The 15,128-nt window shown below is 40.6% G+C and overlaps 3 protein-coding genes across 4 annotated transcripts; 2 read left to right on the top strand and 1 right to left on the bottom strand.

The window, feature by feature from the left end:
• Window positions 1-101: 101 nt before the first annotated feature.
• On the bottom strand, window positions 102-3,996 carry LOC112189308 (uncharacterized GPI-anchored protein At1g61900). 2 transcript variants are annotated; one of them, XM_024328609.2, is made up of 8 exons: window positions 3,754-3,996; window positions 3,106-3,255; window positions 2,179-2,781; window positions 1,755-2,000; window positions 1,595-1,606; window positions 1,226-1,369; window positions 1,018-1,065; window positions 102-515 (listed from the first exon to the last, which is right to left on the bottom strand). In XM_024328609.2, exons 1-8 carry the CDS (start codon window positions 3,812-3,814, stop codon window positions 442-444), a joined length of 1,338 nt encoding a protein of 445 aa, XP_024184377.1. In that variant the 5' UTR covers window positions 3,815-3,996; the 3' UTR covers window positions 102-441. The 2 variants fall into 2 exon arrangements, with proteins under 2 accessions (XP_024184377.1, XP_024184378.1); XM_024328610.2 differs by having other exon boundaries at window positions 103-515; window positions 1,018-1,062; window positions 3,754-3,995.
• Window positions 3,997-9,516: 5,520 nt separating this feature from the next.
• Window positions 9,517-9,951, top strand: LOC112185012. Its single transcript, XM_024323229.1, has one exon. The coding sequence runs from the start codon at window positions 9,517-9,519 to the stop codon at window positions 9,949-9,951; it is 435 nt and encodes a 144-aa protein (XP_024178997.1).
• An 883-nt stretch (window positions 9,952-10,834) lies between these two features.
• On the top strand, window positions 10,835-14,471 carry LOC112190356. The gene is made up of 4 exons (XM_024329793.2): window positions 10,835-12,153; window positions 12,235-12,836; window positions 12,929-13,782; window positions 13,870-14,471. The coding sequence occupies exons 2-4, from the start codon at window positions 12,710-12,712 to the stop codon at window positions 14,350-14,352; spliced, it is 1,464 nt and encodes a 487-aa protein (XP_024185561.1). The 5' UTR covers window positions 10,835-12,153; window positions 12,235-12,709; the 3' UTR covers window positions 14,353-14,471.
• Window positions 14,472-15,128: the final 657 nt, after the last annotated feature.

The raw sequence follows: 15,128 nt of genomic DNA, 5'->3' as shown, positions 1-15,128 counted from the left end.
ACTAGTGTCACCGAAGAGCAAATGGTAGAGACGTTTTATGTCACCGAAAAGATGATTTGATTTGATACCGCTGTTTGACCCAAAAAAAAAACCAAAAGATTTGATACCACTGCAAGTTCTAGTTATATAAGTGCGCGCACTGTACTGATACTGCCACATTACATACGCTCTACAAAATTTACATGCATAAGCTTGATCCAAACCGAAATGTGTCAACAAGCCTGCCTTTATGTTATTATGTCAGTGCTCATAAGCTTTCTTTCATTCACATTCTGCTCCACCTAAATTTTCAATATTTCAACTGTTTCTTGTCATATGCTATCTAAACTCGTAAATGTTAAAGTTCATCTCCATATCAGATGTACAAAAGGACTCCTAAAATGGTATGTAAAGCTATCTTTAAAACCAATTGAAACAAAGAATCACAATCAGCTACCAAATTCAGAGAAGCAGCTTGAGAATCACCAAGGAGGAAAATAAGGAAGGGAGAATCAAGTTCCTGTAAATGTAAAGACCTGCAATACATAAACACATAAATGTGACTGGAGTAAAGTGTCGCTACCAAACTATCATAAAAGTAGAAACTAAAGAGTGCGTGTTTTTCCCAACATTCTGCATCATTCTTCCTCTCCATACACTAAAAATATTATTCCACCATATAAGTTTATAAGCATTCCTATTGATGAAAAAACAACGTTTATGAAAAGATGTGCATTTGCTCTTGGGAAGATTGATTTAACAGTGTCAATCTTTACTTGCTACTGTGACAGGGCCTCTGTGTAATTTTGTGCATCATTAATAACTCAGTCAAGTTCAAATAAATGCCAACAGAATTAATATGATTATCTTCAGTGTGAACTAACCAGTCAAAACATGTCAATGAATACTACACCGTTCAATTTTTGACATAATTCAGCCCAACTAAGCTGAAGTGTACTTACAGCTGCTACATTTTTGGCAAAGGATAGTCACAGAAGACTGTTGTTTTAACATGGCAATATAGATAAAAATACATACCACTTTGTGCAGATGTTGCTTTGGGTACTGCTGGGATTTTGGTAGCTGCTATTCCATCAGTTTAAGAAACAAGTCAATGGAAAACAAGGCAAAAAAGTGTGGCAGAAAAACAAACCACAGGAAGCATAGGAAACTATAGTCAACTGTCTAATTAAGATGAACATTCTAGCATACTGTAATGAAGAAAATTATAATATTTCTAGCATACTTCTGTTGCAGGACGATGGAGGTTCAGAAATTGAAGAGGGCCACGGAGCTGCAATGTTGTCATTAAGATCACAAATGAAGCTGACTCCTGAAGTTTTGTCAAATGTTGCATCTGAAGGCAGGCTTGGCAGAAGGCAGCCATACTCTAAAAGAAAGAACAAAAAAAGTAATCTTAAGGGGATGTGAGAAGGAAATTACCGGAGATAGGAAATAATTTTGTATCTAAATTCTATTGGATAGACAAGGGACAAGGTCACAGTAAAATTAGCACAGAATTGTCCATTGACAAAATTGAGATAAGGAGTCCTAACATAGGAACTAAAAGCTGAGAGTTATAAATTATATGATTCAACTAGAATATAAACACTACCTTGTGATCCAACTGATGCCTCCAATTAGTGAAGTCCACCATCAGGAATGACAGGTCAGAAAAACGAAAACACTGATCAGTATCAATTTTCCCAACAAAGTTGCAAGAGTATAAAAGACGACAGTTTTTCATTCATTTAGCTGAATATAGCAAAACAGACCTTGAAGAGAGAAGTCCTTGAGGTTTATGTGACAAAGTTGATAAACATTATTGGATACATTAGCTTTCTGCAACTTCACTCCAAGTGATGCAGCACAATTTAAGGCCTGCAAGTTTGTAATAAAGCTCTGCTCTTGCAACTGGGAAACATAACTATCCATTGCTTTGCAACAGGCAGCCTGGCTTGTTACCATATTTGCACATTCTTTCACAACACGTGTCATGTTGGGGAAAATAAGAGGACACACTGCAGACGTCCAGACCAGAAAACAACAGTAAAGATGTTCAAATCAGTATGCAGTCTGTATAAATATGTCTTATACTGACAATGGAATGCTGTGTTATGTAACTAAGCATTCTCAAAGTGGTTATTGTATACTTAACATGCTAAAAAATTACTATATTTCTTCCATATCTAGGCTTACCTTTATTTACTTTGCAATTTGAAAGTCCTCTAAGGACCATATTTGCAGAAGAAGGATCAAGGTTACTCGCTAGCCATCGCAGCACAATATTCTTACAATCATCTATCCTGGTTGACTGTTCAGGTACGGAATGGACCCCTTCCAAATTTGCAGCAATACCAATCTCAGCAAGTTTTCTAGCAGCATCTAATATGGCATTTTGGCAAACTTCCTGACAACACTCATTGACAGGATCAACTTTTTGGCAAGCAGCAAGTAGTTTTGAAGAATCCACAATGCTCTCAAACGCATCAACCTTTGTAACAGGGCAAGAAGCTTGAGTGAGGTTTTTTGGTTGAATTGAGCAAATCTTTTGAACAGTCTTATTGGCTCCTTGACTCTCTAGGATCTTCTCAACATCTGAGAGGCAGTGCTTTGCATGAGTTATATTCAAAGAGAGCATCCTAGAGTATTTACTGGAGTGCCCTATAAGAGTGGTCAAGGTGGCCTCAAGCTGAGGGCAACACACTACATTAGCCAATACGGGCGCAAAAAAGGCCCAGCAGTCGGTTGCTGTTTTGCTCATCATATCACTGGCAGCTGTAAAATTCAATGTACAGAGTCCTGAAATAGATAAAGCGAGCCATTAGTCTAGGTTGTATTCTCTGCATTTTCCATCATTGAAAAGTTTTCTATATGTTAAGAATCTTCAAGCAGTTTTTTGGGAGCATGCAGGGACATGGAATTTTGTCCATCTACATTACTTCTCACCCACAAAAATGAATATCTACATGAAGTGAACAACTGGTAAACAAATCCTATTAGAATTAATCGAAGACTTTTCAACCTCTCATCAATAGACTCACAATCCTGTGTTTTATCTTCTTAGACTAGTATTTGGGACACTGCTATAAACAATGTACCACAGTAAAGGCATATACCTCGTACCTGATAATGTCGGAATGCTGTCATTTGTGAATGGTGTCAATGGTGAAGGTGCTAATAAAGGCAGAAAAGGTTGAGGGTTCACACTGGATGAGATATCAGGAGCAATTGCCTCCACATCGCCAACTGACCCACATTGGGACTCATATACACCTGCACAGAGGTTTAACATAAGCAAAAGTAGGAAGAAAACCCCAACTTAGTCAAAGAGCAACACAATCTTATTATACATGAGCAGTTTTTCAAATTAACACTACCATCATGTCAAATTGCCCATGAATATAGCACTATGAAAATCCAAGTTTAACTAATGCACTGATCCCATATGACAATGTAGCCATAAAAGCCAATAAATTCTCCAACAGAGATTTTATTCACAATAACCCAAATGAAAACTGAAAAAAGTTGGTAGAAACATGAAAATTCTCAACTTGGTAAATATTAATGCTGACAGAGAAGCAACAACAGCAAGTATGAAACTTTCCAAACTCCAAATCTATGTTAGGCAAGAATGCAAGAATCATACTTAAATACCAAAACCCAGTTCATAAACTTGTTGAAATCACAGGAAAAAAAAAGAAGATGGGAAATTTAGTGAAGGCCAAAAGAACAAAGTAGAGAAAGGAAATAAATGAGCTGAAAAAGACTTACAGAGACTGAAAAGTAGAGTAAGAGTAAGGAGGCCTGGACCATAAGAGACCCTCTGCCTCATTGTTGCACTTGTTTCAGTGAATCAAGCAGAAACAGAGTGAAATTTCTGAGCTTAACATCTGAGACTACCATTCAGAGCAAATGGGGATGGAAGAGAGTGATGAAAAGCAAAGTGGGTTTAGTGTGAATGTGTAGAAATGGGGTTTCTGTAGCTGTGTACGAGTGTCTTTACTCTTTGCACTACCACCATTGCAGAGTTCACACGTGTGAGGGAGGGAGGCACGTGTTGAGGTGTATGTCAGAGACGATCACGTGCCGGGAAGCGAAGGATTTAAGAGTGGGCACGTGAGGGTTTGCTTCCGTTTTTGATGTTGTGTTGCGTTTTGGTGCGGCAGGGAGGCTTTTGGCCCGTTGGATGCCGGTCAGAGAAAGGAGATCAGAGCCGTCGGATGTAAGGACGTTAGGAGCATTTTCTAGAGGTGTAATCGGGTTGACGGACCAGGTTGGAGTTTAGGGTTATACTGTTACATGTTAGCTCATCAGATCGGGCCATTAGTTATTTCGATTTGCTTTCAATTTTTCAGATTATATTATGCGACCTAAACGACCGTTTAAATGAGTCATGTTCAAGTAGTTAATTTGCTTCTAACTCAATTATGCATTTACGCTGAACTGATTTGAATATAAATTTAAGGTTACTTGACCCAAAGCCCCAAAATGAGGGAAAATTATCCCACTTACCCCAGCAAGAGATTTTTGTTCTCACTTGCCCATTTTAACAGAAAATGACCATTTTGCCCTCAATCCAATTAAAATATTACAACATGCCACTGCGTCCTCTCTCTCTCTCCAGCGCGACCCCGTCGCAGTCCCTCTCCGATCAGTCTCTCTCTCATATATATATATATATATATATATATATATATATATCTCTCTCTCTCTCTCTCTCTCATCTCTCTCTCAGTCCTTGTTCACGCCGGCGTCCATGCCGCACCGGATCTCGTCGGCGCTAAGTCGCCAGGGCTGGGTCGATTTTGCCTGCACAGTTCGGATCCTGGTCTGCTCGTCGGCTGCAAGGAATCGATCTGAAGCTACGTGGTAGCCGGAGTCGAACGAAGAGAAACGCCGGAGTCGGAGGTTTGGTAAGTTCGTGGCGGCTGGACTCGAGGAGCGACGATGAAGCTGTTTGAAGACCTGGTACGTGATCTAGGAGTCACAGATCCGAAGCACCGGCGCCGGCTTTTGTCTTGGGTGCCCAGCCGGAACTCTAACTCTCCTCCAGAAAGCTCCAGATTCTTTGTCGGAGACGAAGGCCGGATCCCTCTGTAATTTTTTTTTTTCCGTCTGAGATCGACCATTTCTTCTTCTCTTTTTTTTTTTTTGGACGACGTCTTTTTTTTTTGGGACATTTTTTTTAATAAATAACATGGGGCAGGAGGCCATAATCAAAGAAAAAAGAAAAAAAAATTTTATTTGGGGGCAATAGACGTCTATTGGGGGGTAATAGACGTTTTGAATTGATGTAATTCCTTGTTTTTTTTTTCTGTAATCAAAGTTTTATTTGTCTAAATTTAGGGAGAATAGTTCTCATTGTAACAACTGAAAGTCCTATTGGGGGGCAATACATGGCTGATAGTCGTCTATTGGGAGGGCAATACATGATTAATAGACGTCTATTGAGAGGCAATACATGGTTGATAGTCGTCTATTGCCCCTTTATTGGGGGGCAATAGACGTCTATTGGGGGCAATACATGGCTGATAGTCATCTATTGGAGGGCAATACATGGCTGATAGTCATCTATTGGGGACAAAAAAACTTTCCGGTGGGTGGTAGCCGGTGATCGGATCCGGCGGTCGGTGACCGGATTCCGGCGACCGCTCACCGGAATCCGGCGAAGTTGGCCGGAATCCGGCGGCCGGTGACCGGAATCCGGTTGCCGGTGATCGGACTCCGGCGAAGTCCCCTATGGTTTCTCTCTCTTCCATTCTCTCTCTCTCTCTCTCTCTCTCTCTCTCTCTCTCTCTCTCTCTCTCTCTAAGTAACAAAGGTGAGGGTAAAATGGTATTAAAAAAATAATAAAAACAAAAAAAAATCTTAATGGGGTATTAGAGAAGACCTCCTTAGAGTGTTGTGGGTAAGAGGGAATTAAAAAAACTTAGTGGGGTAAGTGGGAAAAAAATCTCTAAAAATTGTGTAAATTGACAAAAACCCTAAATTTAAAGACGGAGAACAATAAGACAGTTAAAATGTGTTTATTTACCTCATTATTCTCTATTTTTGAATTTTGATTAAATGGTAGTTGAGCTACAAGGATTCAAATTTCAGTTTCGGTTTTGATTTCGGTACTTCAAATTTAAAGAAATTTCAAAGAAAGTTCCCATTTCGGTGAAAATTTTGGTTAAAAATAAAGAAATCACATTAATTGCATTTATGAAATGATATTTTTGAATGAAAATTTTACATAGACTAAACTAACCTATTCACAATGTAATATCTCTAAAATTATACATTTATAATATAATTGTGGTATTTAATATAGACGAGTAATTAACTAGTATTGTAGTAGGTGGCTAAACTAGTGTTTTTATCTATGTAATTATAAATGTATTGTAAAAACAAAAATGTATTGTATATTGATAATGTGAATGTGATTTACTTTTTACTTTTTTTTTTTGGCTGGAACCTAGTGAGATGCTAGGCCATTACCTTTTTTTCACTAATAATTAGAAAATTACAACGGGGCGGGCCATGGGAGGGGGGGTTGTAATACTAAAATTCCGTGAATCAAAATGAACCAGTATAACAAAAGGAATATAAAAGCTACTACGATGTGGTACGATCTAGCTAGTTGAACTGCTTCCATTTAGTATCATACAATGTTGTTCCCAAATACATGAAGTTTTGAAATGATTTTGGTACTTCATTACATGGGTATTATATGTGTATTGATCTTTTCCCACATGCACTCTATCTATCTGATATTGTGGAATTACCCAATATGGTGTTTCATTGTATAAAACTTACGGCATTTGACGCAAAGCAAAAAGGGCATCATGTTGTGGTTGAAGCATTCAACTTTGTAATAGATAAAAGCAAAAATAATTTTTGTTATATTCAACTTAATTGCAAAAAAAAAAAAATTCATATTTTTTTCTATTAAAGTATGAAGTAAAAAATTTATTGTCGGTGACATACAAATTTCACAATTGGACAAAATTTCGGTGTCAATTTATATATATATATATATATATATATATATATATTGTGTGTGTAGATATTTCAGAAATTAAGAATTTCGCGGAAATGTACGAAAAATTTTGAGAAACTTATGACAGAAATAATATAGCATATGAGTTTTGTTTCGGTACTTCAAAATTACAGAAATTTGAAAACTTTGTTGAGCACAATTGATTGTTTGAACAAGATCGTCATTCAAACACGTACTACTCTCACCTTCCATTTTTTTTTTTTTTAGAATGCATGATCTGTTTGTGACTAAAAAATTCTTGGCCATCTAACATCAAATTTCCAGTCACATTAAGGAAAAAAATAGTTAATATAGATTCATTTAATTTGTAGCCTGAATATTAAATTCACGAGTCACGATTCATGTACTGTTGAAGTCATGTGCTAAGAAAAAAGTAAGTAAGGTCTTAAACAAAGTTACAAAACTTACATGTTACACCATACATGCATATAGCCCTAGGAGAAATACCTAAAATACTAGGACAAAGTGTGAATCACAAGCCGGTGTCACATAGTCAAACCTCAAAGGCCATAAAACAATGCTCATGATCTCAATTCCAGGCTTAGTTTGTTGGTTGTACGTTGTGTCCCCTATATTATATATGCATGAAATGAAATCCTCCAATGTTTCATAAGAAATCCATCAATAAACTACGAAAAGTACGACTCGCAATTCCATGTGAAAGATGCATGATCTGTTTTTGACGCGTATACGATCCCCTTCCTCTTCCTCGAGTGTTTCAAGCAGTTCAACAACCCCGAATTAATGGTGCGGATACACTGTCGTTCAAATTGGAGCCCAGAAAAAGGGTCGTCACACGGTACAATGAACCCACCACGTACCCAGCCTCCTCCCTCCGGGAAGAGCAACTCTCCGTCACGTACAATTCACATGCAGTGAACCCCACTCCCCACCAATCCACCATGCTTTGCCATTACTCTCAGACCCAGCAATATTAATTAATCTTGTTCTTGACCTTGACTTGAGTGACTTGTATTGGAAATTTTACAAAGTGCATGCTGATTTTTTTCAACTTGATTTTGCGTAGGAATCGATCCTACGCGTCCTTTGGTCCCTACATAAGTTGATTTTGTGTACACCTCGTGAAGCTTGTATCTAACGTATATCATAAATTAGTTCATATCTTTTACATAATAGAGGTAAAATGTTTAGAAAAATTTGAGGTGAGCAAAATTGTTCTATTTATTTTTTAAGCTTTTAAAGAAAAATTTATAAATCAGTCATTATCTAAACTACTCAATAAAATGTCTCAATAATGCTTTTCGAACACGGTCACAAATCAGAACTCAATCTAACCCTAGAAAAAAAAAAAACCATGAGTCCGCAACTCAAGGTAGAACTCTAACCCCACAGATACGAGATCAACACCACTATGATTTAAACCCTCACAACGGACACTTCCATTCATAAGTCTTCATACAATAATAGCTATAAGCAAACATTCACCAGCTGGTTATTCATCATCATCATCATACAAATTGCTGGTGGTTCTGATGACTCTTGAAACTTTAATTCGTTAGACGAACATGGATGGTTCCTAGATTTGTATAAGCTAATTACCTAGATCAAACTTGTTTGAAGCCAAATTGGGGAAGAGAACTAGGCGTAGAATCAAACACATCTGGGTGAAATTGGAATATATCTGACGTGCACGTATTGGATACACCGTACACTATTTCGGTTCGTATCGATCATGATCAGATCATCTCATGCATCGTCACCAGAATGTCTACATGTATCAGAATTAGCTAGATATGATAAGATTAGGAATATAGTAGGAAAGGATCTGAGCTGGAGTTAAACTACCACATTTGTTTCCATACTTAATCCCGATCGATACCAACAAATGCGTACCGTCATGTACAGTAAGGGCTAGCCAGCTAGCAGGACCGTTTTGCTTAATTAGTAGTGATTAGAGGGACTTAATTACTCACTTAAGCATTATTTCAGGTTTAAGCTAAACACACGCCTATCATCTATATAATATACATGTGAATCAGACTGGTTAGGAATCTTAATCTAACAGAAACTTCATATTGGCAAAGCAAGCACTATAATAATGGCCCCGAAACTCTGCTTCTGAGTTGACCTAGAGTTTTGAAAAGGATATAGCTGCAGTCACGTAAAGTCGAATAAAACAAAGACATACTACTCGTACTCGGTTTGGCTCTGCTATTTTGTATGAGGAAGCTTAATTAAATATAGGAAAGGTAGCTTGTAATGGTCTGAAGCAATATTAATTAGTTAAATGTTAATCTCCACTTTGTCTTTTGAAATACCCGGCGCAACAAACGCAGCTGCATGTGCCGCTTTTACTCCACCTTGTTTGGCCGCCTTTCTCTATGTATCTTTATAAATTGTTATGCTTCACTTTGCAACCTCTCCTACTATCTCTCTCTGTACGTGTTTTTCACGTTCTCTTATTTTCTCTCTTTGATTTCTCTGTTGTTTCATTCCATTACTGTTCTTCTTTCTTTCATCTGATCTGAGAAATGGGGAATTGCATGATGAGAAGTAATAGCAAGGTTTCGGCACAAGATCATGACAAGCATGAGCCAGCTGAAAAGGAAGTAGAAGCAATACAGCCCACAGGGACACCAATGTCGTGGAAGAAGGAGAAGAAGACGGTGAGATTTAATTTACCAGAAGATGAAGATGATGGTGGTAGAGGAATAAAGAATGGTACGCATGGTAAGTCTAAAAGTGGAGCTGTGAGGATTAGACTGGTGGTGACTCAAGAAGAGTTGAAACAACTACTGAATTACAAGAACGATTCAATTTCAAACCGCTCTTCTGTGGAGCAATTGTTAAGTTCATTGAAGTCCAGATCAGGAAGGAGGGTTTCAGCAGATCAAATTGGAAAACATACAACTACTGACGAAAGTTGGAGACCAGTTTTAGAGAGTATTTCAGAAGATCAATGTTGATGATTTTATCTCTCTCTCCCTATTAATTGTAAAAATTAGTGTTGATTATATTTGGTGTGGCTACAGTTAATTAGTATGACGATATCAAACTTGTTTTACTTGTACCTTTCGAGTTAGAATTAATCTCAAAATGCAAATTTGTTCACTTGATTCATTGTTTCGCCCCACGTCTAAAATAAATGTGGATAGAAAATCTGAGATCGACTTGGTATATATGTAGCAATCATATATAACTGGTGCAAATTATTATCAGCAGGTTTTCCGGTCGTTTAACTATGCATATTGTGAACATGAGCTTCTAACCTCATCCATCTCGCATGCTAGCAATACGATGGAGGTGTAACCAGAATTGATAAGAACTATGAATTCAATCTTCAACCTTCAAAGCACTTCATTGGAAACAATATTTATTCCATAAAAAAAAAAGACTGTCTAATTGCACAGTTATCTAACATATTATTTGATTCTCTAACAGATAAAAAAGATATTGGAGTAAACTAAAATGTTGTAATTTTGTAATTTTGTTATGATTGATGCAAAGGCATTTCTTACTGTTTTGATTACAAGTTGATTAAAATAAATTTATAAATGCCTGATTAGAAATTTTGAAGAGATAAACTCGTGAGGAAAATCTTAACAATCACGTAGTCGTAAGATACATTCAATTTAATCCTAAAACAGCAAATGCAATGTTGTTTAGTTGGTGACTTACTTTGAAGAGCAGATTGTTTGAAATTTTCATTTTGTACCTTCACTTAGTAAATTAAAACATCTTAAATTTGTAAATTTGTCATCAAGGATGCAAGGTATGTGTCGAATTTAATTTCTTTTATGTCCTGAAGCATCAGAAATAATAGCAAGAAATTGAACTTCATGCATTATCTGAAATCAATTGCCATTAATCAGACCATGTTGGAGGTGAAAAATTCCGTAGAGTAGTTTGACCCAACAATTAATGCGTACTGGAGCGGGAGCTGGCCTGGGAACAATTGAGAAGCTTCCCTCGAGCGTTGACTGGGAGTTTGACTGTCGGCTCGAGGAGGAGGAGGGGTACCCGCAGAAAACCCTCCGATGCCTAAGTTAGTACGTTTCTTAATTGTGGAGTAGAGATAGTCGGAATGAGATGCATTACCTGGACGTCGAGCCTTCTTTATATAGGCGATGACTTACTTGGGGAACAAGTCGTCATTATTCGAGGGTTTATGTCTACATTTATGTTACATACTTATGTCGATGATTATTGCTGTGATGATTTCATAACCGCCATTACCCTTAAAGTTGCAGTAAACGCCATACTTATCGCCGCAATTACCGTCGTACTTATAGCCGCAATGAAGACCCGCATTTATAACCATATTCATGACCGCATAATCGGCATAACTACATGTCGGAAATATTTGACTACTCCCACAATGCCCCCAAATTTTCTCTATGGACATTTGTCCAATGAGGAAATTTCCCAAAATCCGGACTTCCTCTCTGGACACCTGTGCTTTCCCTTTGGACACCCATAGTGGAAATCATCCCCAAAGAAGGCCCCAAATGGCCTCTGCTTTGACCAGCCCACTCCCTACGCCATTTCCAGCCACACCTAGCTCGGCCCAAGCCCAATTTTTGCTTTCTTCCTTTTTTTTTTTTTTTTTTTTTTTGAAACGGGTTAGACCTGACCTGGTTCCTGCTTCTCCCTGCCCGGATCTGCCCTCGACCCTAGTTCGTGCCCAGTTGCAGCGGTGATCCAATTCCGGCCCAAGCCAGCGCTCATCCAACCAGTTTCAGGCATGATTTTGGCCGGATTTTCCCGTCCTTGGTGCTGCGGGGATCTCTGGATTCTCCTTTAATTGCTTTCCCGATTCGGCACTGCCCCATCACTATAAAGAAGCCCCCGATCCCGATCGATTCCACTCATCCATCCTTCAACTTCACCGGCGACCCCTCCATCCGATCCCAGCCACTCCAACTAGTCCCAAAGTTCCAGCTCGGCCTGTTTCGGAACGCCGATCCTCACCCCAATGGGCCGCATGCCTCCGCTCCATTCTTCGTGCTTCACCCACCTCGTCGGGCTGCTAACCCAATAGAGGCTTGCCGTACCGCCGCCATACTAGACCCAACACTGTACTATCGCAGGAGTTCTGACCTCAGCGCCTACCGGTCCTTGCTTCAAACCCAGACTGGATCGTGCCTCCCTTGCCTCAATAAGCTTCGGTCTTTCTCTCTCTCCTTATTTGTGTTTTTTTCTTTCTCTTTATGCATAGGAAAATTAACAACCTTTTTCGTTCCTCATAGTTTCTTCCTCTCGCACCCATGGTTAGCATCAAGCACACTGATTCAGCAAAAATCCAAAAGAAAACTCCGGAGAGAGTTGAGGAGACCGTGCCATGGAAGCCGACGGATCGCGACATCGAAAAGTACATCGAGGAGTACTCCATACCGAAATCTATTAAGCTTTCACCTGTCCCTGCGGTCGCCGATATTCACACTGGCGAAAACGTGCCTGTTGGTGCCTTGATTTTGTCCCCTTAGCACCTGAGATTTATCAGGTTTCCAATACACCCTGTCTTCCAACTCATGTGGGGTGTGCTCGGTTTGCACCCACTTCAACTTAATCCGCATGCTTATCTGCTTATGTCTGCATTTTTAATCATGGGTTGGAAGTGGGGGGGGGGGGGGGGTCTCCCTGGGACTTCCGGATTTTCTTTATCTATACAATTGTGCCAGAATTGGCAAACTCAGATATTTTAACTTTACACCATACCCAAAGATGAAGGTGGTCGAAGGTTTATCCAATAACTATCGAGGATGGAAATCCAGGGCCTTGTTGATCACTGGTGGATGGCGCTCCCCTGAGCTGGATCTTTTGCGCCCGAGAGCGTTCGCAGACGACCTTGGTACGTGTCTTAACCCTTTTTCTCCCTGTACTTAATTCCCTCTACGGTGCCTGTTAGTAGACCTTCACTCATTTCATGTGATTAACCTGCAGCTTACAAACTCTCTCAAGCCAAGGTCAATCTTCCCCCCAGTCGCATCGCGTGGTTAGAAAGTCATCTTGTGCAGCGGGAGTGGTTTCCGTCTCAGTTTGTAACTCGTGAGAATCTCCTCGAGGCCGCATCCAACCGCCCATCATCTTTATTTGGCCGTTACCAGGAAAATATCGACCATGCACTCTTTGGGAAGGAACTAGCGCCCCGTGTTGTACAGATCGAAAACCACTTCTACGTATTTGATGACTGCGAATCAATATTTGCAAAGTATCTCGAGGCCAAGGATACCTTTCGCTTAATAGTTCCTTGCTCAGCCGTGGCCACCGTCGAGGGGGACGAAGCAGGAGAAAGCCTTGAAGTAGAGGAAGGTGGGTCCCGGGGTAATGTTTCGGATGAAGGAGTTTCATCTAGTTCGGTAAGGGAACTACCTCAATCAGTTCCTCCACCTCGAAAGGTAAGAAAACGTAAGGTCGGAGATCTCGTCGCTAGCGATGGCCCATCTCATTCCTCTCGAGGGGAGCCGATTCGAGACATGTCATCGCATTCTCCGCTGCGGAGGGTTCATTTCACTCCGCCACCAATGCCAGATACTACCGCTCATCCATCCCCTCGAAGTGCCCGTACGTCCTCGGCAACCCTATCGGTCATGATGCCTCCTCCTCCACCCAAAGTTCTAGAATTAAGTTTCAGGAAACGCGACAACTCCTACATTCTGCCAGGAGAATCCATGTTTGCCAATGGTCCGGGCGCGTCAGCGGTAGCTAGTGGCTTTGCATCATTGAGGCCCAATTCAGAGCTGCCTCCTAAGAGTCCTAAGGAACTTTACAATGACATGTGCGCTTTTCAGCTGGATGTGAGTACCTTTTCCTTTTTCCCATTACTTTCTCCTTGATGCAAATGACTTTTGTTCTATTCATTTAGTTCTTTCCTTCCTGTACAGGCCCTCATGGCGTCCCACCACTTTCTACGCAGCCTCGACGCCTTCCAGTTGAAGCAACAACAACAGTTGGACGAGGCCAGTCGCCAACTCAAATCCCAGGAAGAGGAGCTTAACGAACAGATGAAAACAAAGGCGGACCTAAGTCACCTCCTCGAGGACAAAGATCGTCAGACAGCGACATTGAAAGCTGTCTTGGACTTAGTAACTCGGAGCAAGGAGAAGGAGTTCGAGAGAGGGGCTGCTCAGATGAAACGCGTATCAGCCAAAAATTTTCGGCTGGGGTGGAATCAAGCCCTGACCAGAGAGGAGGACATGTGCTATGGTGGCCTTGACGAATTCGACCATTACTACGGATTTGCCCTCATGTGCTACTCTCCCATTCGAGGCATACTTCCTGGAGACGTTCCCTCACCTACATCCAGCACTTCGGAGGGCCATGGCCATGGGGATGAAGAAGTGTCCTCCACCCCTCGATCCAAATGAATGGCTAGAGTTCATTGCATAGTGATTGACTTTTGCTTCTTTCTTTCTTTTTTGCAATTCTTTTGCTCTTACCCTTGTTGGATTTCTCCTTTGGAACGGTCCCAACTACTGATGTTTGTAATGAGCCTTAATAAAACAGTAATAATGTTCTTTTAACACGCCTTCTTCATTGGTTCTCTACGGTTGAGTACTCTTCTCTTCAATCGTTTTTGCATGGTTGGCACGATCATTCCCTCAAGGATTCGCCTCCTCGAGCATTTACTAACATGCATTAAATTATCAAACATTCACGACTTAATCATTGTATATACTAACTTTGGGGGCCTTGCTCGATTTCTCCCTCGGGAGCTTGCCTCTTTAGACGTTCACTTTTTTCGTCTCTTCGAGAATTCACCTCCTCGAGAAAAACCTATCTCCAGAGCCTTTGCTTTCATGAGAGTTTTCGTCCTTGAGAAAGACTCGCCTCCTCTAGAGTATTCCTCCTTGCGCATTCTGAATAGGAAGGTTCACCCTCCGCTCATTGCTCCTTATCATCTTCCGAGGATAGAATTGCTCCCATTTCCCGTGGGGGTCGGTTGCAGTACCTCTTGCATAACCTCCATGTCCTGCAAGGACAAAATACATCACGCCATCCCAGCCCCGCCTGCAGCGAGGGTGTGGTCCATCATCCCACCCCCGCCCACTGCGAGGGTGAGGCACGCTATCCCACCCCCGCCTGCAGCGAGGGTGTGGTCCATCATCCCACCCCCGCCTCCAGCGAGGGTGAGACACGCCAT

This window comes from Rosa chinensis, chromosome 2 (assembly GCF_002994745.2).
Source record: "Rosa chinensis cultivar Old Blush chromosome 2, RchiOBHm-V2, whole genome shotgun sequence".
NCBI classification, from domain to species: Eukaryota; Viridiplantae; Streptophyta; class Magnoliopsida; order Rosales; family Rosaceae; genus Rosa; species Rosa chinensis.
This window is presented reverse-complemented; position numbering and strand designations above follow the sequence as displayed.

What these genes read in the sequence shown, in the direction of transcription:
- LOC112185012 (XM_024323229.1), top strand. Translation starts at nt 9,517, where the DNA reads ATGGGGAATTGCATGATGAGAAGTAATAGCAAGGTTTCGGCACAAGAT.
- LOC112189308 (XM_024328609.2), bottom strand. Translation starts at nt 3,814, where the DNA reads ATGAGGCAGAGGGTCTCTTATGGTCCAGGCCTCCTTACTCTTACTCTA. An exon ending in TACTCTACTTTTCAGTCTCT is followed by an intron (nt 3,256 to 3,753) that starts GTAAGTCTTTTT and finishes ACCTCTGTGCAG; the next exon opens with GTGTATATGAGTCCCAATGT. An exon ending in AAATTGCAAAGTAAATAAAG is followed by an intron (nt 2,001 to 2,178) that starts GTAAGCCTAGAT and finishes GGACGTCTGCAG; the next exon opens with TGTGTCCTCTTATTTTCCCC.
- LOC112190356 (XM_024329793.2), top strand. Translation starts at nt 12,710, where the DNA reads ATGAAGGTGGTCGAAGGTTTATCCAATAACTATCGAGGATGGAAATCC. An exon ending in AGCGTTCGCAGACGACCTTG is followed by an intron (nt 12,837 to 12,928) that starts GTACGTGTCTTA and finishes ATTAACCTGCAG; the next exon opens with CTTACAAACTCTCTCAAGCC. An exon ending in TGTGCGCTTTTCAGCTGGAT is followed by an intron (nt 13,783 to 13,869) that starts GTGAGTACCTTT and finishes CTTCCTGTACAG; the next exon opens with GCCCTCATGGCGTCCCACCA.